Source organism: Hemicordylus capensis, chromosome 6 (genome assembly GCF_027244095.1).
Source record: "Hemicordylus capensis ecotype Gifberg chromosome 6, rHemCap1.1.pri, whole genome shotgun sequence".
Lineage (NCBI taxonomy): Eukaryota > Metazoa > Chordata > Lepidosauria > Squamata > Cordylidae > Hemicordylus > Hemicordylus capensis.
Window position 1 is genome coordinate 52,925,644 of NC_069662.1, and position 24,312 is coordinate 52,949,955.

General features: G+C 43.1%; 2 protein-coding genes across 3 annotated transcripts in view; one reads left to right on the forward strand and one right to left on the reverse strand.

Annotated features, from left to right (window-relative positions):
• Positions 1–3,169: 3,169 nt before the first annotated feature.
• On the reverse strand, positions 3,170–9,010 carry CCDC103 (coiled-coil domain containing 103). 2 transcript variants are annotated; one of them, XM_053262848.1, is made up of 4 exons: positions 8,704–9,010; positions 6,236–6,381; positions 4,852–4,984; positions 3,170–3,934 (listed from the first exon to the last, which is right to left on the reverse strand). In XM_053262848.1, the coding sequence occupies exons 1-4, from the start codon at positions 8,812–8,814 to the stop codon at positions 3,470–3,472; spliced, it is 855 nt and encodes a 284-aa protein (XP_053118823.1). In that variant the 5' UTR covers positions 8,815–9,010; the 3' UTR covers positions 3,170–3,469. The 2 variants fall into 2 exon arrangements, with proteins under 2 accessions (XP_053118823.1, XP_053118824.1); XM_053262849.1 differs by having other exon boundaries at positions 8,577–9,004.
• Positions 9,011–9,025: 15 nt separating this feature from the next.
• EFTUD2 (elongation factor Tu GTP binding domain containing 2) overlaps positions 9,026–24,312 on the forward strand; it is a 36,879-nt gene continuing 21,592 nt past the window's right edge. Inside the window, exons 1-11 of the mRNA XM_053262847.1 lie at positions 9,026–9,171; positions 10,199–10,307; positions 10,625–10,790; positions 11,644–11,722; positions 13,742–13,817; positions 14,722–14,787; positions 16,520–16,555; positions 17,834–17,924; positions 20,194–20,276; positions 23,165–23,331; positions 24,084–24,208. Of these exons, the coding sequence (XP_053118822.1) occupies positions 10,203–10,307; positions 10,625–10,790; positions 11,644–11,722; positions 13,742–13,817; positions 14,722–14,787; positions 16,520–16,555; positions 17,834–17,924; positions 20,194–20,276; positions 23,165–23,331; positions 24,084–24,208 (994 nt within the window). The 5' untranslated portion in view covers positions 9,026–9,171; positions 10,199–10,202. The remainder of the gene's footprint in view (positions 9,172–10,198; positions 10,308–10,624; positions 10,791–11,643; positions 11,723–13,741; positions 13,818–14,721; positions 14,788–16,519; positions 16,556–17,833; positions 17,925–20,193; positions 20,277–23,164; positions 23,332–24,083; positions 24,209–24,312) is intronic.

Genomic DNA, 24,312 nt, shown 5'->3' on the forward strand with positions numbered 1-24,312 from the left:
CTATCTGGCGTTCCATATCAATAATGTGCTGCTTAGCGTTATTATAAGCCAGTGGGAGTAGATATTCCATTGACAAAGCATATAATTTAAGCTTTTCTGTAATTAAATACATCCAATCAGAGGGATATTTATTCTTGAAAATGAAGGGGGCTAACCCAGAAGGAAAATAGATCACTTTTAACCAGAAGTTGAAAATATGGATCCAAGCACAGTTCTCCAAACTTAACAGGCTCGCTTCCAGTCGCAACTTAGCATTAGATACACAACAGGGAGTTGAAGAAATACCCCTAAGAAATTTAGACTGGACCCTCTCAAGTGGACAGAAATCACTATGAGGCTATGCTCACGATGGGGAGAAATCGGGATAAAGGAGCCCAGGTTTCCTCCCACCGTGAGAATCACCAGGCTCACGGGCAAGCCCAGTGGTTCTCTGGTGCCTAGCCCGCCAAAGTAGCCCTCCCCTTAAATGAGGTTAGCGGAGTGAGTGCTCCGCTAACTCCCTTTTGGCGATTGTGAGTCACCACGGCATGGCTTCACACCACAGAGACTCACACGGAGACCCCCTGGGAGGCTAAAACAAGCCTCCTGGTCTCAGGGGTTTCCCCAAGATGCCCCATGCACTCGCACAGGGCATCCTGGGACTTCTGGGGGCCAGGTGGTCCCCGATCCCCACAGGGAGAGGGGCAATTTTTGCCAATCTCTCCTTTCCCTGGAAACACTCTTTTAAACACCCATAAATATGCCCCTAGTTCACACAGCCCTCGGTGACATATTTATGAGTGTTAAAAAGCACTTCTGTGGGAAGGAGAGATCAGTAAAAATTGCCCACACTTTCCATGCAGAGGGACTCTGGATTACTAAACACTATGGAGGTGCTTTGTACACAGCACCTCCACACTGTTAAGGAGGATGTCCGTCACAAACATATGTCTCCAAGAAAGTGAAGGGCTGGGCAGAGGGGAATCAGAGAACACTACCTGTTGTATAGTTGTATACCTGTTATATATCTGTTGTATACCTGGGTTTCTTCCAGTGGCTGGGCTAGGAGACAGAGAATGAAAGGGTCCCATGACAGTGGCCCCAAACAATTCCCTTAACACAGAGCAAGCCTTCCAGAAAATGGACATAAAACATAAAACAAATCGATAAATATAAAAGGCAAAGGAAAATGCTATTTAGGTTGGTTATATCATTGCTAAAAAATTTCATTGTTTTGCATGTATTTCCCCTGCTAATTAAACAAAAAGGCACCTTTTAAAGTAGCGATTCTCTTATATTTAGCAGGTGGAGAACAACTGGCCCTATCGAACCCCAGCACAGAATCCCCCAAATGGCTGTTGTTGGTGTCTATCTTGTCTCTTTTTAGATTGTGAGCCCTTTTGGGATAGGAAGCCATCTTATTTATTTTTCTATGTAAACTGCTTTGAGAACTTTTTTGTGAAGTGGTACATAAATATTCGTAGTAGTAGTATTCCCTCATCCTATCCAGCAAGATCAGGCTCTATGTAATCCAATGGATAAAGTTCCAGTTTAAACCTCCATACTCCTTTGCTTTAAAAGAACACCTAATTTTACCAAGTTAACATTATCCTGGATGATTAACATTTTTCAAACATTTGCTTTGATTGCCTATGGCATTAGTCCTGCCTGGGAGCACGTGGAAAGGATAACCCAATGAGAGATGTCCTCGGCTCCAGGCATCAGAGATTGTAAAATGCTTGCTTCAAAAGTATTTATGGAATACGGGTGGACCTCATCCGTGCCACCTAATGGTGCAGCAGAGAAGCACCTACCTAGAGAGCAGGAGGCTGTTGGTTCGAATCCCTGCTGGTGTGTTTGCCAGAATATGGGAAACTCCTATATTGGGCAGCTGAAAGGCATCATCTCATACTATGTGGGAGAAGGCAATGGTAAACCACTCCTGTATTCTACCAAGAAAACCACATGGCTCTGTGGTCGCCAGGAGTCGATACCGACTCGACAGCACAACCTTTCCTTTTTCATTATCTGCAGGGGTACTGTTCCCGCATATTACTGTGGATAATGAGTCACTGAGTCTATAGGAACATGGAGGTTAGGTTTCCGGACTAAAAAAGACTCAACATAAAACCACAAAAATGAGCCAAATAAAGTGCCCTACCATGCTCTGTGGATCTCCTGGTGTCCAGCAATGCCCCCCAAGTGTCTCAAATTGTCCCTAAAATTGTGGATTAAAAAAATTTTTTTGCTGAAATGAGCCACAAAATGGCTCCCACAGACAAAATGGTGGGGGGAAATGACCTCTGTGCCCTCTAGGAATTGCGTATACTTGGGTTTTAACCCTTTCGTATCCATGGATAAAGAAACCGGGTGTCTAGACACCTGTGAATACGTGAAACTGTAGATGTAGAATCTGTGTTAACAAGGTTCTCCTTTATGTATTGGTCCATTGCATCTGGGAGTATCTAGAAACATGTCATGCCCACTATACCCTGTCTGTGTTTTCATGTATCTCTAGGAAAAAATGCATGACCAGGGCCTTAATTTCCATTTTTTAAAAGGGTGCTGGGCTCAGATTTGCCTTCAAGTTATACTCTCTGAACTAGAAACAGTTCTCCCAATTTCCAAAGGTGAAGAGTTTGTTACAGTTACCCATAAGTGAAGGAAAGCCACTTTGCATCTCTCAAAGGAACTCACATCTTTATTATTACAGTCTTCCATCACCTATCGCGATTTTCTCAATCACGGATTTGAGTATCCGTGACAGGGAAATTGAGACTCTCCTCGCCAACCGTGACCTGAGTATCCAGTTTGGCAATTAAAATATATATATTGGCTTGGGGGGGGGGCTAATTTCAAGGGTCAGGGGGTCATTCCCGGGAGTCAGGGGGACAATTTCCGGGGGGTGATTCTTTCAATTTTTTAACCTTGTTTTTGGTCGCTTTGCCCTAACCCCGTTTGCCATTTAAACCAATGGCTCGTTTACCGTGAAGTCTCCAACCATGAGGGTTTCCAGGTACAGAACTCTCGCAGTTGGCGAGGGATAACTGTATTTTGGCTGAGCCTTGACATGGTAATCCAGTTCTGGAGTTAGGCCCTGATGAGTCCTAGCTAAAGCAGAAGTCCATTGGCACATATCCTATAAGAAATGTGTGAAAAATCACCACAGAACACTTTCAGACAAGCCTGATAATCATCAACTGACAAATATTATTTATTGACAACTGATGAGCTACCTGGTTTGGCAGGGCCCATGTAAAAACTCCACATTGGTGAAGTAGAAGTTGGGAAAAGCAAATATGAATGGCCCATCTGACCTACAAAAGGCTTAATGAAATTAATAGGAGATGTGCTTGAGTTCATGTGTGCCCTTGTGAATCTCCCATTCATCTAAATAGGGCTTGTGAGGAGATGCTCCTAGCAGAGATTTCTATCTTCCCTATATTCTGCAACAATTCTTTGTGCGTGCTGGTGAGAAGCTCAGATTCCTTCAGAGGATTTGGTAAAGCCGCATCAGTTTCATCAATTTTCTTTCATCTAGTCCATCTGTTTGGCAATGGATCTGGGTAACAGCTGTACCTTCTTCATCTGAGGCATGTGAAAATTCAGTGAGACCACTGAGGCTTGTCCTCATTCTTTGCAGTTTCTCAAACAGACACTTGCAGTCTTCCTTCTCTTGCTCACTCAGGAGTTCCACATTCAGTCCAAAGCGCTTGGTGCCTGAAAGACTCTCCAAGATCTCCAAGACAGAACCCTGGTCTTTGATGCAGACATTTTCAGCTAGTATTCCTAGGAATTCACCCAAGAGACCAAAAGCAAGATCTGCTTGGAAGATGCAGCCCAACTTCTGGGATCCAAGTTGAAGCAGGAGCTGGTAGCGCTCTTTGCTGTTTTTCATGCATCTGCGCCAATCTCTGTAGAACTCTGCAGAGGTCTCAGGTAGCCGCTCCAACTCCTGGAGAATAAGAACAACATCACAAGTTTCAACCCATGAGGAGGCTGCTTTTGATGAAGGCACACGCTCCTTGCAAAAGGGGGTCTAGGAGGGATATTTTTTGTATTTTTGTGGCAATCGTGTCCCTTGGGTCAAGACAGGTCTCATAGCATTCTCTGATTTCCCCAAATCCTGCCTTTTAAAAACTCAGATTCTGCCTCCAAAATACCCTGCCATGTTATCCAAATTGATAAATCTTGATGTAAGATTCAGTTATATCCCATTTTTCCTGTTCACATTTACATGCTCTTTAAAAAGAGATGCATAGAAAAATCTGCTCTAAAGAATCTCAAATTCATTATCATGAAATCACCATTCAAATTCTGCACACAGAACTAATTGTGAAAATCAATAAGGTATGTGCTGTCATACATACACATATGTATATATTCTCAATAAGTATACTTTATTCAAAATATGTTGTTCAGTTTTCCTAGAATGTATATATATTTTTAAAACTTTGGGGTGGAAGGAGGACACAGTGTGATTAAGGGATTAGAGTTAATGAGGGAGAGGCATACTGTCATGTAAGGCACAAAAACATCAGCTCTCTGTACACTTGGGCCTGTTGCTGTCACTGCAAGCTTTTGAACAAAGCTTCTCAGGCAATAAAGCCTAAGAACACAATTTAAGTAAAACTAAGATCCTTATGCTTCTACAGCCACTGCCAGCTTCTTCCAAATTCTGCAAGCAATTTCACATGTACAGCAAATGATCAGACTTGGGAGGTTCTCTCCAAGTCCTCTAGTGCCAGCCTCTGCACGGAGGGGGAAAATCCCCTCTAGGTTATCCCACATACCAATATGGGGGATTTTAAAAAGAAAAACAAAATGTTTGGAGAAACAGTAGTGCTGCTCAAAAGGGACCAATGATCTCACCTGAGACAACTCCATCTCACTTTCTTGCTTGTGGTCTGCTTTCATTGCACAGGAGTTCCACAGTGCTTTTCTCTTATTCTCCATCTTGTCCCTTTTCTCCAAAGGTTTCAAGTGTGATGCTAGAACAATATCTCTGCAGGCGACAGAGAAGGGGTCTCAAAAGATATAGAGCAGAAGTGCAATTTCAAGGGAAATTTCAGCAGATGCAGCTTGGCATAGCTAATACAATGTTGGAGGAATGAGGAGAGTTGTATTTGTCAAAATACTGCCTTCTCTATAATTATTAAATGTAAGGGAACCTTGACCTCTGTGCATTTTGTCACCCTACCCAAGCCCTGGTTCCCTGTATATCTTGTGTAAGAGGTAGGCAAGCACCTGAAGCCAGTGTTCTTTTTAAGGCGTGCACACATGCATGCGCTCACAAGTTTTTAAAATGTCTGCTCAGTAAATTTTAGATCCCGCTCAGGTTGAATCAGGAAGGCCCCACTCTGAATGCATGTGCGCACACATTGCCTTGATACTGCTGCCCAGAACAAAACTCATTCTGCACACAGATGAAAAAAATTAGAGAGAACACTGCCTGAAGCTTTGAGTGGCTATATAGACAATCACTAACCTCTTTGTTGATACCTGTAGCTTATGCAATGCACATTTCAACATGTGAAAAACAAGTCACCGGGTGAAAACACCTCTGCTTCCCTACAGTTCTGAATGGTAGTGCAGGGACATGGTAAAATTCTCATCATCGTATTACACGATGTCCCTTTTTTATCAAGGACAATCCTTATTGCTAGCTGGCCTTAGTAAAATTGTCCCTTTAAGTGCATTTTCAGGAATGCATTTAAAAACTGCTGGAGTTATCATCCCAGGTTTCAACCTCCTTTCTTCCAGATCTCCACAAGCAGAGTCCTAGGTGGGGAAAACTGCACTTGCACATGCATGTAATGCATGCTTATGAACATTAAGGCACCACCTAGTATATGACCTATCATTTAACATGCTATGCCTGGCAAAGTTAATTTCAAACTATTTAGAACATCAGAGAGAAATTCTCACTCTCTGCTTTGAAATCACTGTAGGACAAGCTACAGCAAAAAACAAAAAACAAAAACCAACAACCATCAATCAGCATCTGTAGAACAGTCTTCAACAATGCATAGTAGGGGGTGGGTTTTTCTCAGACAGTGATTCTTGGTGTGAGAATAAGGATGTTACAAGACCATCCTTGTTTTTGACATGTTAGAAGGTATACCATGTAAGTCTTAAAAATAACCTGCCTCCCGCATGCATACTGTGATAAATTCACAAGCATTTGCTCATTGTTCAAATGATTGTCTGTATCTATTCTTTATGTCACATCACCAAAGAAACCAATTCAGGAAACCTGAATTCTTCATAAGATGCCACTTTCTGGTGCACTGCTCGAAACTTGGCCTCATTTTCTCTCTGGTACTTCTCATCAGCGGCAACAGCTTCTTCCAGTTCCTTCTTCAAAGCATGGAAGTCTACCATACCCTCCATTCTGGGAACCTAAGAGCAATATAAATGCACAACATTTCAACTAATATAACAATCTTTATTCCAAAGAATAACTGAACTCTCACATTATCTCATGAGTAAAAAATACTACATTGACAAGGGGGTGGATGGATCATATATGCAAAGAAATTAAACTATACTAATAATAACTCAGGTATATTGTTATAGACTTCCCTCAGTGGTAAAAAAAATTCCATAATTAGAAGTGCACTACAGGATTTAGTTTCCTTTGGATGAGAGAGCCCTAGTAACTAGTGGCTGACATCCTTCCTAACAAAACACTTGTGGAAGGACGTTGCACTATTGCACTGTCTACATGTGCCATGTTTGGAGCTTGCATTCCAGACTAGTGTTGTGCTACCACAAGAATGCTTGAGTTTGCACAGCAGCACACGAGTGCAATATGTCTCCTTTGTTTTTAAAGAGAACTGTTGTGCAAATCCTTCTTTCTTAGCACAGTTGCGCTAGAACAACTTTGCTCATTACGTGCTTTGTTAATCAGAATGTCAAGTACCAGCCAGTGTTTCTTTTCTTTATTTACATATATATATCCTGAGCACAGAAAAAGAAAATAGACACCACAAATCCACTAACTCAGCATCGGATTCTTAGAGGAAGCCTCTGTACCTCAAGATGTTTCATCTTCAGCCAAGTCACAACTCCAAACACTGGCTGACATCCTGACTAACAAAACACTTGTGTAATAGGCAAAGTTGTATTAGCACCAAAGATTGCATAGTTGAACTAAAAAGGATATTTGCAGAAATGCACTACAGTGTTCTTGCACACAAGTTGCTTTTAAAACAAATGAATTGTGTCACAGGTTGCACAACTGTTACACAAGCACTAGCTTGCTTGTTCCAACACTAGTCTGGAAGGCAAGCTCCAGACAAAGTGCAAGCAGCTAATGCAACAGATTTGCTCTAGTACAAGCACAAGCATTTCGATAAACAAACTATCAGTCACTGTGTCTTAAAGTAAAAGGTAAAGTGTGCCATCAAGTTGCTTTTGACTCCTGGCACCCACAGAGCCCTGCGGTTTTCTTTGGTAGAATACAGGAGGGGTTTACCATTGCCTCCTCCCACACAGTATGAAATGATGCCTTTCAGCATCTTCCTATATTGCGGCTGTCCAATATAGTACCAGAGAGGATTTGAACCAGCATCCTTCTGCTTGTTAGTCAAGCATTTCCCTGCTGCGCCACTTAAGGCAACCACTGTGTCTTATGCCCACTCAAATTGCAAAAACTGGTTCCAACCTATTTCTGAGGCGGTGCCATCTTCCCAAATTCTGATAGGTATTACATTCCAAAGGCTGGGGACAGATTCTTAACAATAAAGGAACATCCATATTCTTTTGATAAATCTCAGATTACTGTCACGTGAAACCTCAGATAAAATACATGCCCTCTTATGTAATAGTTGGTACCTTAATGTGTTATTTCCCTCTTCCCTCCCTGCCCCTTTCCACCTGAACAGCTTCAAAATAAGGAGCACACTGCAAGACCTTAATAGAAGGGCCTATTACATTCAGGGGCGTAACTACCATTAGGCAAGGGCAGACAGTCGTCTCGGGGCCCCACTGCCTCAAGGAGCCCCGCAGAGGCATGTCACATGAATCCCCGCCTGCCTGTGTTGCACTCCCTATGAATTATGTTGAGTCTCCTGGAGATCGTCAGTGGCAGAGAGTAAAGAAACTAGATTCAATGTGAACTAGATATTCACCTATTCATAATGGGGATGTAAGTGTGAGTGCACTATATATTGAGAAGTGTGTTTGTGTGTGTATATCAGCAAGGGGCCCATTTTAAAATCTTGTCTCTGGGCCCACTCCAACTTTGCTATGCCCCTGATTACATTATATGTATTATATTAACAGTTCTTTATTAGCCCCAAGGCAAACAACAGGAATGATTCCTTATTTCGTTGAAAAGGAACACTACATATCATTAATCCTAAATAAGGAACAAGTGGCAAGCCTATCGCTGCATGTGTCTATTAGACGACTGTAAGCCAAGTTATTTTAAATCATATCAAATTATCTAAATCAAGTTATTTTAAATCATAAACCACCTTGAGTGCATTGGCAGAAAGGGGGGATATAAATGTAGTAGTATGTAAGCAAACAAACGTAAAATCTTGAATGATCGACCCATTCACAGTAACGAAGCCGGCCCAAACACACACCAGCACTTGGGGTCATAAATCCAGTATCTCTGTCTTCCTCCTCCTCCTCCGGCTGACGCACGCGTCTCCAATCCCACACACATACCCCCAAGGGGTTCTTCGACCCTGGGGATCCCACTCTCCTCACCCCAACAGCAGGCAGAAGACTGGGGAAGGGAACCGCTTCAACGCAGGGGGCTCTGGGGAGATCACGCTCAGATTCTGCTGCTTCTCTCTCGGTTAGGCTTCGAGTTCCCATAGCAACGAGGCCTCGGCAGGGTAGCGGACCTTCGCTGGACAGCGAGCGACTTCCTAAATGCCTGTTCTTAGCCTTCACTTGTGTCTGTTTTCCCCCTCTTCTCGTTGCCCACTCATACAGATAAGAATCAAGATTACGCGTTTACACGTCTCCAGAACACCGAAATAGAAGAAGAAAGTAGCAGATTCATCAGGCAACTGAAAGGGCAGACCTTACTCCGCAAGGGCCTTTTTATGCCAGCGTCGCAGAGGAGCGCGACGGGAACTTGAACGTCTCGCAACGCGCGCAGGCTTGGCGAGGCTTTTCCTGACCTGAGAGTGCTGCCGAGGAGGAGAAAAGGTGTATTTATATAAACAGGTGTGCATTTGTGTTTTATTGTATTTTTAATAGATTTCAGCAAGGTAAGCGATGTTTCCCATAGATTAACCCCCTGCTCCCATTCAGTATCCCTTCTCGTTGGTCATCCGGAGTAAATCTAGTAACGAGGTATTTCATTAGTTATAGAGTATTATTATTGCTACTAATATTAATGATACTGCTATAGTATTCTTATTTTGGTTGAAGTTATCGGGACATCAGTATAAATATGTAGTTTTATGTTTGCTAGGCTTGTTTTCATTTAACCATGTCTCTTCCATAACTATAGTCTCACCTCTTTTCTTAGTTTCCAATAGGCTAAATGTGAGCTCTGGCACTTGCATGCTTTTCCTTCCATCTGTTCACATTTTCTTCTGTGAACTTTAAGAGAGAGTTTTGTGTTTTGTTTTTTAAAGGAAACCTAAAAATTGAGGAAATGGGGGTTAATAAAACAAGGATACTAGAAGAGGGAGTGCTATTAAGGTGGGACTCTGGGGAAGAATGGTAGTAATGAGGAGAGGGAGAATAACATAATGAAACAGGTGATACGATTGGGAAAGACTTGGGGGAAGGTACAGTTAAAGCTGCAAAGAGGAGGGCTGAGAAAGCTTTGAACAGTTTAGGAGGGAAGGATTGGCTTTTGGAGAGGAAGGGAATGTGGTGAAGATGTTTTGGCTAAAGAGGAACATTTCCTGGAAAGCAGGAAGTTATTGGATTGAAAACTGAGGGAAGGAGAAAGACCAGACAAGCTGAAGCGTGGAAATAGGTAACAAGTGCTGCAGTGGGGGGCGGTTATAGCATTTTCTGTCAGTGAGGTCTGCTCATGTGAAGCTCACAATAAAAATAACACAAACATTTCATTAACCAGGAAAAAAGCTTTAAAATTCAACAATAAAATTCTATGAATTGAGTACCACCAAATAGCTTGTAAAATGCAGGAATTACACTTGCAGCACAAACTGTGTAGCAGGATATAAGCCCTGCTACTACAAGAAACTTTGTGGCTTCTTTTCTTCCCAATGTCTAGCAAGATGGATACAGACCTCTATGATGAGTTTGGGAATTACATTGGTCCAGAACTTGATTCTGATGACGACGACGACGAAATGGGTCGGGATTCGAAGGATCTTGATGAGGTACAAGTATCATGCTACTTCTGTTAATATTGTCAACAATGCTGAAAACTACCCAGTGATTTATGATGTTATTTAAGGCTGTCAGATAATTAAATATGTTTATCTCTTAGTTGGTTAAGCAACAGAATAAATAATTTTGTGGGATCCTGGAAAAATGTGAGTGTTTGCCTTGATGTTTAAAAAAGTAGCCTCTTACACTGTTATTGCAAAGATAACTGAGTGTTTTCTGGCATCTTAAAGTCCAACAGGTTTATTGCAGCATAAAGCTGAAAGAAAGTTACTGGGGACCAGCTGATGGCCCTTTATTGTGATTTCAGCTCGATGACGATGACGACGATGATGATATGGGGGACCATGATGACGATCACCATGGGATGGATGTAGTGCTGCACGAGGATAAGAAATACTATCCAACTGCAGAAGAAGTCTATGGTCCAGAAGTGGAGACCATAGTACAGGAGGAAGACACACAGCCTCTGACAGGTTAAAAAAAACTGCTATGTGTAGAGCGAGGAGAAATCCAGTTTTAAAATATTGTGTTGACATGTTGACAAGGTATCCAGCATTTGTGTGGAAAGGATGAATCTTCATCTAAGCAGTAAAGAAAGAAAATTTTGAACCCAGAATCTACCTAGATGTTGCCCTACTCTAGCTTCCTCTTTGACGTGCTATTTTTAATGTGCAGCGAATTGTTTTTGTGTTGAGGAGCATTTAATCATGTGAGCTGTCTAATGTGGTAAAGCCCAGGTACGGACTTACTGTTTTGGTGAGCATTAGGTCAAAGGCCATTGGTCCATCTAGACCAATATTGATTGTATACAGTGACTGACAGTTACTTTCAAAGATGTTTACCATCCCTGTTATGCATCAGTTGGAGAGGCCAGCAATTGAACTTCAGACATATTACATGCAAAGTATATAGAAACATACGAAGCTGCCACATACTGTATCGAATCAGACCATTGCTCCACCTACCTCAGTATTGTCTACATAGACTAGCAGTGGCTTCTCCAAGATTACAGACAGGAGTCTCTCTCAGCCCTATCTGAAGATGCCACAGAAGGAACTTGGAACCTTCTGCATTCAAGCATGCAGATACTCTTCCCAGAGGCCTCATCTCCTAAAGAGAATATCTTACAATGCTCATATGTAGTTTCCCATTCAAGTGCAAACCAGGGCAGACCCCTGCTTAGCAAAGGTGACAATTCATGCTTGCTACCACAAGACCAGCACGCTCTCCTCTCATGTGCTGTGCATCTCTCCCTTCTCACCATCCCACTATTCACAGATGAGGGTTGGTTGCTTTTTCCATTTTAAAAATTGCCATTCCTTTCAGAGCCAATAATTAAGCCAGTGAAGACCAAGAAATTCTCTCTTATGGAGCAGACGTTGCCAATCACGGTATATGAGATGGAGTGAGTATAACATGTACTTATTTTGTTCTTCCTCTCTATAGAAGCCCCATGTTTTTCTGTTAGGACCTGATGTTTTCACATTTCCATACACAGGGCTGAAGAAGTCAAGGATTATCTAATTGGTCTAAATTTATGCTCTGTCCTATTTTGTAGCCTTAGGTTATGTTAAAATTGCCTTCCTTTGATGTGCATATTTCTGCATCACTCCCTTTCACAAGTATCACCCCTTATTCCATTCCTAAGTAACTGTTCTTACATTCCCATATGTACTTTAAAACAGTTTAAATCCCCACCAACCAAATATCTTTGCTCCCCTTCCCCTTTGCCGGCTGGGCTGCAAATGGCTTCTAGGAAGCCTTTTGCACGCGTGCCGGCAAAGGGGACGGCAGGGAGTTCTCCCGCCGTCCTCTTGCAATGAGGAGACATTTGGCGGGAGAACTCCCTGCTGTCCCCTTTGCCGGCTGGGCTGAAAATGGCTTTTGCACGCGCACAAAAGGCTTCCTAGAAGCCATTTGCAGCCCAGCCGGCAAAGGGGAAGGGGACGGCAGGGAGTTCTCCTGCCGTCCTCTTGCAACGGGGAGACATTTAGCAAGAAGGGGGCGGCAGGGGTCTTCTTGGGGGTTGCAGGGGGCGGCCGCCAGCCGAGCGGGGCTTAGTTTGAAGGGGGCGGCAGGGACTGGGAGCTATCCTGCTGCCTGACTATGTATACAAAAGGAGGAGCCGCACCGCACCGAGCGAGGATTGAAGCGGGCGGCAGGGAGATATCCTGCCACCCGATTGCTCAAAAAAATACGGTGCCTTTGTTGGGGGGGTAAGTAAAGCCCCCCCTGTCTTTATTGGAACCCCCCACAAAATCTGTCCGAACCAAAACCACCCCGTGTCCGGACCAGTCTGGAGGCCTTTAGAATGGCCTCCGAACCGGTCCGTGCACATGACTATCGCCTTGTTGGACTGGAAGTACCCAGGGGGCGGGGTGTATGCACTCATGTTGTACTCGCTCGCACGCACTTCTGATACTTCTGGTCACTTCTAGTCCAATGAGGCAATGAGATGGCAGGGAGGTACGTTGCTGCCCCACTTGACCCTTTTAAATTGCAGCACCGGTGGGGAAACGTGGCAGGAGGAGTAATAGCACACTCCACCGCCCTTAAAGGTATCCCCTCGCTGCCAGTTCCGTGCACTTCCCTACCAGGTATAGGAGAAAATCCAGTGGTAACATTCTTCCCAGGTCAGACAGCTGATGGATCATTAGCATTAGAAAGAACCTTGTGCTACGGTTTCCACAGTAGAAATTTTCAATGCCAAAATATCTACAAAAACATAGGGGGACATTTCCCAGTCGCTGCCAGCACTATGGTCAATGAATTAGGATTGGGGTGCCATGTGCAATTCATTGCTCCATGGTCTTATGTTACTGTGGTGTAGATTCTTTTCTGCTAAACCATATTTTACTACAGCGTTGGCCCAAATTATTTCTGTGTTCATGAACAGGAAGTTGCCCTGGCTATACAGTAATGATTGATTGTGGAGCTCTCACTTGGATCTCTTACTGAAAGGAAAGCACCACAGTCTTCTGACAACCTTATGTTCTGCTTCAGTGTTCCTACTTTTAAAAAATACTTGCCAAGTTTTCTTTTGAACACAGATGCCTATTATGGAATGAGCTACATTTCTTGGTGAGATCAATCTGGGTGCTTCTTTACATTTTTAAACCAAGTTGGCTGGCTCTGCTTCTCTTCATTTAAATCCTTGAAGGAATTTCTAGCTCCCATTGACAATATATCATTTGTTTGTACTTCTTAAGTGTTTCAGTCATAAGATAACCTGGGGCAGTTAACGGTAAATAAAAGAACAAAACAGAAATGAAAGTAACAACTAAAATGAGAGTAGCACATTAAAATGTCTTCCAATATGCCTAAATGATAACTGGGCTTTAATGAACCTCTGATGGATGGGGTTACCATGTTTTTGCTAAGAAATCTAGTAGAGTATATCACTGAAGGCTTCTTTCCTTTTCAGCTTCCTAGCAGACTTGATGGACAACTCCGAGTTGATCCGGAATGTTACACTTTGTGGGCACCTACACCATGGCAAGGTAGAGTTGATTAATATCTTGACTGCAAGGCAGCTGAAGAGTAGCCAGTCCATTGAATAGATGAGGTGGGATATCAGAATCTCTGTCCTGGTTCCTTCTTGACACACCTGAACCAATGCAGGATTTCTTCCCCTTAGAGGTTTAGGCCTCCATGGGACCTTCCCAAACTTCCAATCCCCACAAAGCCAGATCTGATGTAATGGGTCATGTCTACAAGATGACAGCAACTCCCACTAAAAGCTTGTTTTCTCAATGCCCTCAAGTGTAAATTTATCCTTATGGACCTACTTTCTTACGTTATTTGGCTCCTCTGTCTTTGGGCTTGGCTAATCAAAATGATAAACCATATTGAGAGCGTCTGTTAAAAAGTGGCTCTAACTTTAAGAAAATAAAGTAAGGCTCTTGATGGTCAGGCTTTCATGTTCTGTATAATTTTTGTCCCTTGGTTCTTACTAACCTAAGTATCACAAAATGAATAGCATAACTGAGCAAACAGGCACCTTTTAGAAGTGGTGATTCTCTTTATTTTTCAGGGGGAGAGCAACTGGCCCTATCCATCCCCAGCACACTATTCCTCCAGTGGCTGTTAGCTGGTGTCTATCTTATATTTCTTTTTTAGATTGTGTGTCACCTTTGGGATCAGGGAGCCATTTTGTTTATATCTGTATATAAACCACTTTGGGAATTTTAGTTGAAAAGTGGTATATAAATATTCGTCATATTCTCATCCACTTGTTGCTGGCAGAGCTGTGGGACAATATCTGAATCTATGTGTTGATTGTAGTCCTGGTATTAGGAGGGTTTTTTTGGTGCAAATTGCAGCCTTGTGCATCCAGCTGGATGCATCTAACTGTTTGATGCATGTCATGCCATTTATTCTTTACTACTTCTTGGTGCCTTTCAGACTTGCTTTGTCGATTGCATGATTGAGCAGACTCATCCTGAGATCAGAAAGCGGTATGACCAGGATGTAAGTTACTTTTATAATTTAGTCTAATTTTTGGAAGGTGGGTTTATGATATAGTGGCCCAAAATAAATGTATATTAGGGCTATTGGATAAGTCTTAGTCAATTGATTATATGAGTTTTAGTATATTAATCAATCAGTTAAATTGCATAAATTGGTATATGATAAAAACAATAGTACTGGAGCAAGGAACATACTTTCTTTGGGTTTAGATAGTGCATGCCTATATTGGAGCAGGCATCATTTTAGAAGAGGGGTTACTTTTGTATGCAAAAAGGGAGAATGTCTCTCAAGATTATGCTTGCCACCTGCCATTTTTATTTTTTTTAAGTATCTCCTCCCTGATTGATTGAAACATGTTTTAATTAACAAGATTTTTTTTTAATGGCTCAATCTAACTGACTTAACGTTGGAACACTGATACATTTTTAATGGGGCATGCTATCTAGGAATGGGATTGAGACCATTACCTGCTCACGTGATCACAAGCTGCCTTAGACCTAGTTCTCACTGAGGTGGTAAACATGTGTCTGGAGCATACCACTTCAGGCCACAGGCAGGGGTTCACATATAGGAACCTGAAGCATCCTCTATTTAAAAAACAAAACCCCACTCCTCATAAAACTAGAATGTCGGGGAGAAGATTAAGCTAGCACTCTCTTCCCTGACATGCTTGTTCTTTCTGTGTGCTGCACTACTTCAACCTGCAAGCTGAAGTTGTGCAGCTGAGACACGGATCTACCACATCAGTGCAACCTAGGCCCATATTTCTCTAAATACAACATCGGGTGGTCTTCTGTAATGGTATTTCTGTTCATGTATTGAGTTAGCAAGCAATCTTTCTCTAATCATCTGTTTTCTTCTGTCATTAAAAAAGGAGCAAAAGTTATCTCTTTGACAGGGGATTTGTATGAGAATAAAAATGCTTGTCACTTGTCAAATCAAGGTTTTTTGAAAATGATTGATTGATTGTCCCATCCATATTCCTCTTGGATCCTTGCATCTTAACTGAGGGTGAAGCTTACTCTGTACCCAAACCAATAATATATGTCTTGCTTAAAATCCTTGCTCTGGATCCTCATCCCACACTGCATCCACCACACCCACACCCACACCCCCCACCCTTGTCCTCTTCATTACACCTCTCTGTGGGTCTGCCCAATAGTTTTTCTGTTCTTATTTCCATTACTACCCTGCCTGTGAGCTTGTCTCCTCCAGCTCTACCACCTTCCACTTCCCAAAGGTCTCCTGTTCCTTTAAGATATCACCTACATGGTGCCACTTCTCTCTTCCTTCCCTTAAGACTCACCTTTCCTATTGAAGCTTTTGGCTTAACCCCTTCATCCTCACCCAACTGAAATGGTCTTAAGTACATCTAACTGCATGTTGTTACATCCATCTTCTGCTAGCCTCTGCTTTCTCTTTCCCCTTTCCCTCACCCCTCACCTCTGTTGTCTTCCTCAAAGCTTCTTGGGTGAGGGGCCCATCTAATCTAATGCCTTTATATTTTTCTCTAAAGTGCCATGTACATTGATAATTCTATAGAAACAACCTACTTCCCATTTTTTCCTGTAAATTGCCACTAGACTTATTCTATGTCTTGCTCTGCCCACCCGCTTCTCTCTTTGACAAGCTAAAGGAGAGCAGATTTAAGATGAGTGAGACGAAAATGTTCTAGCTTTAGTGATCCGGCCTCTGAGTGATTTGTTGTTGTTGTTGTTGTTGTTCCTTTTAGCTTTGCTATACGGATATACTGTTCACTGAACAAGAGGTAAGCATGTCTGCTTTGTCAGTCAGTCCTTTATTTTGGTATTTGACCAGTCAAAATTAATACAGTCTTTGTCCAGTCCACATACTGGATTTAAGCTCTCTTCAAAAGTCACAAGAATTTGATCCATTGTGCTTTTTTTGCATTGTGCCGAGTTATTAGCTTAAAATGTTGTATTTGTAAAGCAGGCTCTTGAAGCAGCGAATGACATACAGTATAAACATACAACAATAAAATCAGTATCATTTAAATGAAACAAACAGCAAACCATCAGGATATAAAAACCATCAGCAAAATAAAGTAGAACCAATATCATTCAGTCTCCAGCAGCAGAACATAGGAACAAAACAAAAAGCCCTGTTGGACCACACAAAATAGCTGCTGCCAGTCTCTGTAGACAATACTGAGCTAGCTGGACCAATGGTCAGACTCAGTAGAAGGCAGCTTCCTATGTTCCAGTCTCTTTTCTGGTAGTGACCATACAGATAATTCTGGGGAGTCCACAAGTAGGGCACTAAGGCAACAGTCCTTGGCTCTTGTTTGTCTCCCACTTCTAGTATTTGGGGGATTGCTGCCTCTAGACACTTGGCAGTTGTGGATGATGATGATGATAATAATATTTTCTTGTAAACTGCCCAGAGACGTAAGTTTTGGGCAGTATAAAAATATGTATGTTGATTGATTGATTGATGCATCTTCCTTTTAATTTGTCTAGCTCTTCTTAAAGCAGTCTAACTAGTGGCCTTCACCCCAATATGGGGTGAATTTCATTAGTTAATTATGCATTGTTTAAAGAAGTACTTCCGTTTTAGATTGTGAGCCCTTTGGGGACAGGGATCCATCTTATTTATTTATTATTTCTCTGTGTGAACTGCCCTGAGCCATTTTTGGAAGGGCAGTATAGAAATTGAATAAATAAATAAATTTTGTCTGTTCCGAAGCTACTGCTGATCGGTTTCATGGGGTGACCTCAACTGCTAGTGTTATGGAAGGGGGTGGGGGAATGCACACACACACACACACACACACATACACATCTCCACCCTCTCTTTACAATTCATATTTGGATAAAACTGTATCATGGGCTCCCTCAATCTATTTTTTTCCAAACAAAAAAGTCCATCTCTGTACCTGAGTTATTCACAATATCAAATTCCATACCAAGTAACAGATTTTCATAGTACATGCCAGTATTGCAGTCTCAAGAATGCATTCAGCTCTAGGTTAGGCCACCAGCATTTCCCTCTCCCCCTCCTGCTCATGACCTCGTTTTCTTTTCAGAGAGGAGTCGGGATCAAGAGCACACCAGTGACCATTGTTCTCCCAGACACAAAGGGCAAATCATTTCTCTTCAACGTCATGGACACTCCAGGTTAGTTGAGCTGGCTAGGAATCTCATAGCATGAAATAAGCCAGTGGAGAGCTTGAGCGAAAGGCTGTTTTTAAAAAAGTGAACCTACTAAAATGGTGTCATAAAGACATTAAAACAGTGGATAATGTATTCAATACTGTACAAGCATCCCAGATGATGCTTGTGACCACACACCACTGTTTTGAAGTCCACACTGAGGGATCAAGTTCCAACCACAGCAGCACAGCTGTGTGAATCGCCCCAAAGTTCTACTGGAATCGGAAGGAATTTAAGCATAAATCACTGTGGGCTGGATTGTAACCCAACACCTAAATGAGCTTCAAGCTATGACTTTTCCAAGTTTTACTGGCATGAAGGGCTGTTTTTTCCCCCTGTTCCAACTGTCTTGTGTAATAAGCAGAAGAATTTCCTCCCTTTTTTGAGTAGGTTGTGCTGCAGATACTATGGATGATGGGTCCCTGTTGAACTGTAGTCAAATGGATACTAATTTCTGCTCATTACTGCACTTATGATGCAAGAGAGTAGCCTACAAAAGCTGATGCTGTATTAAAAAAAATAGTCTGAAAGGGTGCCACAGAACTCTAAATACTCTAAGACCAATATAGCTATTCAAATGTACTCTACGTTAGGTGAGCTATGGAGGAATGAAATACTAGGCAGGAAAGGCAACCAAACAATTTCCTACTGGCAGTTCCTACCCCAATATCTGTCCCCTGCCTTCTAGTCCCATCTTGTCTTTATTCCACTTGATTGAGTCTAGTATTGAGGACAGGATCTATATGACAAGGGAGCTGTCTTCCACTCCTTGATTGATACTTAGCTGGCATCCCTGAACCTTGGAAGGAAAGGAGACGAAGTTATACCCAGATCCTTCTCATGCCAAGGCTCTCACAAGAGCCCCAGGGACTTTAGGGTTTCCTCCTTGATTCTTTCCATCCTCCACTTCTCTCTTGTGTCGTCTCTTCCCCCCACTGGAGTGCAGCTTCAAGCAGGCTCTGTAGATACTCTGAGATACTCCAAGATTTCCAGGAGAGGAGAGCTGGTCTTGTGGTAGCAAGCATGACTTGTCCCCTTAGCTAAGTAGGGTCTGCCCTGGTTGCATATGAATGGGAGACTAAAAGTGTGAGCACTGTTGAGATATTCCCCTCAGGGGATGAAGCCGCTCTGGGAAGAGCAGAAGGTTTCAAGTTCCCTCCCTGGCTTCTCCAAGATAGGGCTGAGAGAGATTCCTGCCTGCAACCTTGGAGAAGGCGCTGCCAGTCTGTGAAGACAATACTGAGCTAGATAGACCAATGGTCTGACTCAGTATATGGCAGTTTCCTATGTTCCTAAGTCTCTTGCACTACTACGTACTGCCCACCTCAGCCCAACAAGGAGGTTCTTCCGGCCTTTTCATCCCCCAGGTGGCTTTGCCTAAACTATCCTTTCCTCCAGCAAACATATATGTGCAAGTCCCCTTTTTATTCTGCATATCTGAGTAGTCCCTCAGGGCAGTTCTCTTATGCCCTGCTTAGGCCCATTTAGTGCCAAACCCTCTCCAAGTGCAATGTTGTCTCCCCTTCCTTGGTTCTGTTTTCTCCTAACTGTTCTGGACAGCCCTGGAATTTTTCTTAATTCTGAAGAAATAGTGCTTTTGAGCATGTGCAGAATGCATGTACCACACCGCTGCCAAGCACTGAGTAAATATAGTCTATAACAGGGTTTCTTAGCCTTGGGCCCCTAGATGTTGTTGGACTACAACTCCCATCATCCCCAGACAAGGCCTTTGTGGCTGAGGATGATGGGAGTTGTAGTCCAACAACATCTGGGGGCCCAAGGCTCAGAAACCCTGGTCTATAAAACACCTGAGATTCTGGTTAGGCATAAGGCCTGGCTTCCTCAGATGTTTTGAGCCTCTGGTGAGTATCATTTCCGTTTCAACTCTTAACCTTCTTATTTAGGAAAATGATTTGTGAATTGAACTTAGTACTGCTGCAACAGCACGCGGACCTCCTTTAACTTGAAAAATGATGTTGATTGATAGTTCCAGTGAGTTGCTGAATGCTGAAAGTCAGTGAACTCTGTGCAAGGGTGTTTCAGTGCTGGCAGCTGTTCCTGTCCACTCTAGGGTGTGAAGAGGGGCCTTTGGCTTACAATTTAGAAGCTTGTGAACCATAGCAGGTCAACAGAGACCAGGGATAACTTCTTGCGCTCAGTTAACCCCCTTCTCTACAGTATACTCACAGTGACTTTCCACTTTTGGGTGGCTGTGTTTTTTAACTTCCCAAAGGTCATGTAAACTTCTCCGATGAGGTCACAGCAGGTCTTCGCATTTCTGATGGTGTGGTGCTGTTCATTGATGCCGCTGAGGGGGTGAGTATGTGTGTGCTTTCCCTTAAGCCCCACCTAATGTCTGGTAAGAAAACCATATGAAGTGATATTGTCATGCTTTAAATTTCCCTGCACCCACAAGTGGCAATCAAGTGGAGTGAGGGTGGGAAAACTCAGTGTTCCACATTTTTCTTACAAGGTTTTATGTAGAGAGAAAAAGAGAGAGGTAATTCACAGAATCAAAAACTACCCGGGTTTGGGAGCTGTGTGTGCTCCCAATTTTGGATTGTGTGGAAGCAAAGTAGGTGGAAAACCTGGATAGAAGTGACTGTGTGGAAGCAAGGTAGGAGGAAAACCTGGGTAGTTTTTCCTCCTACCTTGCTTCCACACAACTGAAAATTGAGAGCACACACAGCTCCCAAACCTGGGTAGAACACAGTGTTTGATTGTGTGAATGACCTCATTGTGTGTCAGAGCTGCTGTTTTGGACAGCATTGGCTGGGTGTCTCTTGTAATGTCTAGTTCTGTCCTGAGTCCCTGCCCCAGTTCCCTCTAAGGCGTGAATGTGCTCACAAGTTTTCTGGTGTCTGCTCATTTAATTTTAGATCCCACTCAGGTTGAATTAGGAAGACTCCATTCTGAATGCATGTGTGCACACAGTGCCTTGATACTGCCGCCCAGAACAAAACTCTTTCTGCACATTGATGAGGAAAAATTAGAGGGACCACTGGTCCCTGCGCCATGGACTACCTATAAAAACTCCACTGAAAAAAAATAATTTTGTTAAGTTAAGCGAAGTTAAAAATTACAAGCTGGTGTTGCAAACAGAAGTCCCACCTAGAAAAAATTAATCTAACATTAAAAAATTTCTCACAGTGAATGCAACTCAAGACCTTAGAATTGCTTAGCAACCAATCCAGCTTAAGTTAGAGCTTTGCATTCAAAAATAAAAGAAGGGGCTCTGGACTGAATAGAACTGACATTATTTTTCTTTGCTTCATATGTATGAAATGTGTGAGTCTGACAAACTGGACTCTATTCCATGACTTAGTTCACCATTCATTCACGGGGGACAATACCATAGCCTTTCATTTCACAGTAGCTTAACATTTTTGCAGCGCTAAACTTACTGGGGCCATTCATACAACCAGGTAGGCAGAGGTGGGGGGCTGGGGCCATCCTCAAACTCACCTTCACCCACCAGATGAGCACAAAAATGCTGGGAGTGTGGATTGCGCTCCCAGATGACCCGCGCTGTGCCACACAGCACGGCGCTCCCGAGGCTGGGATGATGCGTTCTGGCTTCCAGCTATCCCACAATGCACCATGCCACAAGTGCAGTGCATTGATGGGATCCCCTGTCAGATGGGCGCTCTAGGCCCCTGTCTCTGTGTCTCCTTGAGCTACATGCAGCTCGAGGAGACACACAATCCCATCAGCCAGGTTAAGGGAGTGCTTGCTAAGAGCTGGGCTTAGAGGCAGGGTTAGGCTGGGCAGGAGCTCCAGGATCCGCGTGGATCCCGGGGCCCCACACAGCCTAGCCCAGGCTAGGCTGCTTGTGAGAACAGCCTCACTGTCTCTTCTGCTCGGAGAAAGAACCTCAATTCACACAAGAGGAAGTGTTCTTTGCTGATCCCATCCAGCCCCCTTTCCCTGCCCCCCCCCCATACCATTCTGTTTAGGAGGATCCTTCCAATGCTCAAGATTGGATTTTGGAGTGGCACAGTGGGTTGTATTGGTGGTACATAGGAACATAGGAAGCTGCCATATACTGAGTCAGACCATTGGTCTATCTAGCTCAGTATTGTCTTCACAGACTGGCAGCGGCTTCTCCAAGGTTGCAGGCAGGAATCTCTCTCATCAGCCCTATCTTGGAGATGCTGCCAGGGAGGGAACTTGAAACGTTCTGATTTCCCAGAGTGGCTTCATCCCCTGAGGGGAATATCTTGCAGTGCTCGCATTTCTAGTCTCCCATTGATAGGCAAGCAGGGCAGACCCTGCTTAGCTAAGGGGACAAGTCATGCTTGCTACCACAAGACCAGCTCTCCTCTCTGTGGTAGGGAGAGTTTACTTGCAGAAGCTTCTTTCCACTCACATTCTTTGACATCTAATCTGCTATTTCCCAACACAGTTAGTCCCCCCTCCCCCGAGAATCTCTTATATAATCTAGAAGGAGTCCCATTGGGTGTAGCAGTATAATACAATCAGTAAATTTTTGTTAACAACAAGCCATTTAAATATATATATATATATATATATATATATATATCAAGGGTTACTGCAAGCATATATTAGTGATGTCAGACCCCTGCTCATTGCAAATCCATCCCTCCTCTTCAATTTTCTTTCTAATAGTGATGTGCCCGGACCAATCCGGAGGCCATTCTATAGGCCTCCAGACCGGTCCGGACATGGGCAGTTCGGGTTCGGGCGGATTGGGGTGGGGGGGTTCCTTTAAGGGCGAGGGGGTGGTTTACTTACGAAGGGGCAGCAGGGAGGTATCCTGCTGCTCCGATTACTGCAGAAAATACGTGAACGGGGGGGGGAAGTGGCAGGAGGGGTAAGTAAACCCCCTCCCGCCCTTAAAGGAACCCCCCACCCCAGTGCAGCTCCGCGGTTCCGTGCACACCCCTACTTTCTAACTCAGTTTCTCTTTGTACAGGCTTTTGTGCTCTAGAGAATCTACTCTGACTACCTCCTTGCACCTTCCTCTCTCCATGTGATAAAGAGCTTTGTTTTTGTCAAAGGTCACTGGACAGGGCAGGCTTAAAGGGAGACAATGTTGCGTTAAACACATTTTTCTAAAAGTGGACTTCTTGCCGGCTGTTGAGAATAGATGCTCTTGCAGGCTGCTCTCCCAGCGGAGAAGGGTCAGTGCCTGATTCCTCACACCCGGCTTGGCATCCTGTTCTGTTGTATGTTCCCCGTAGGTAATGCTCAACACCGAACGGTTGATCAAGCATGCAGTGCAAGAGAGGTTGGCAGTGACTGTGTGTATTAACAAGATTGACCGGCTGATACTGGAACTGAAGCTGCCTCCTACTGACGCCTATTACAAGTTGCGGCACATAGTGGATGAAGTCAACGGCTTGATCAGGTAGAGAAACACCAATATGCTTAATGTGCTTTTTGAGGGCTAGGGTGGTGCCAAGGATAGAATGCCAGGTGTAACTATGGATTCAAAGCCACACAATACAACTTGCTTGATTGGCTTAAAAAAATGTCCAAGCTTGTGGGGACCCTCTCCTGATTCTTAGAGAAAATCCACAATTTTTACTCTGGTTTGGATTTAGTGAATTAGGAACCCCAGCTTTGAATGTAGGCAACATTCCGTTCGAGAACCGTGAATCTATTTCCTGTGAATCAGAACTCTCAGAAATCTTGGATTTTATCCCATAACTCCTGGCAAATGAATTTTAATTGTACCTGGGTTTTGTCACCTTTGTTTAACTAAAAGAAGTATGGCTGCCTATCTTTTTAACCAATTAATTGGATAAATATAAATATAAACTCCCATCTTAATCAAAACCTACATATGTGGTGGGTTTTTTGAGATCTTGAAGAGACATTTGAGATAATTCAATAAACCAATTCTACTGCTTGTTAGAAAGGAAAAGTTTTTAATATTTTTTATTACAGTAACACACCAGAACCAAAATCAAACATGCCTTTAACTCTCAATTGCATTGAATAAAATTAACCCTCACAAATGAAAATTGATCCATATCAATCAATCTACCAATTTAGAGCTTGAAGCTGTAGTCAGAACTCAGATCTCTCTTGTTTCCACTACTAAGCAGATATGGGAGTGAGAATTTTTTTAAAAAACACACATTTCTTTGTTTGCAGCATGTATTCTACAGATGAGAACCTGATTCTTTCACCATTGCTGGGCAACGTCTGTTTTTCCAGCTCCCAGTACAGCATCTGTTTCACACTGGGTTCCTTCGCTAAGATATATGCTGACATGTATGGTAAGGGTCAGCCAAAATTTGTGTATGCATCAGAAAATCTTAGCTTTATTCTGCAAGGCTATCCCATACTGTGAAATCTAAGTGTGTGTGTGTGTGTGTGTGTG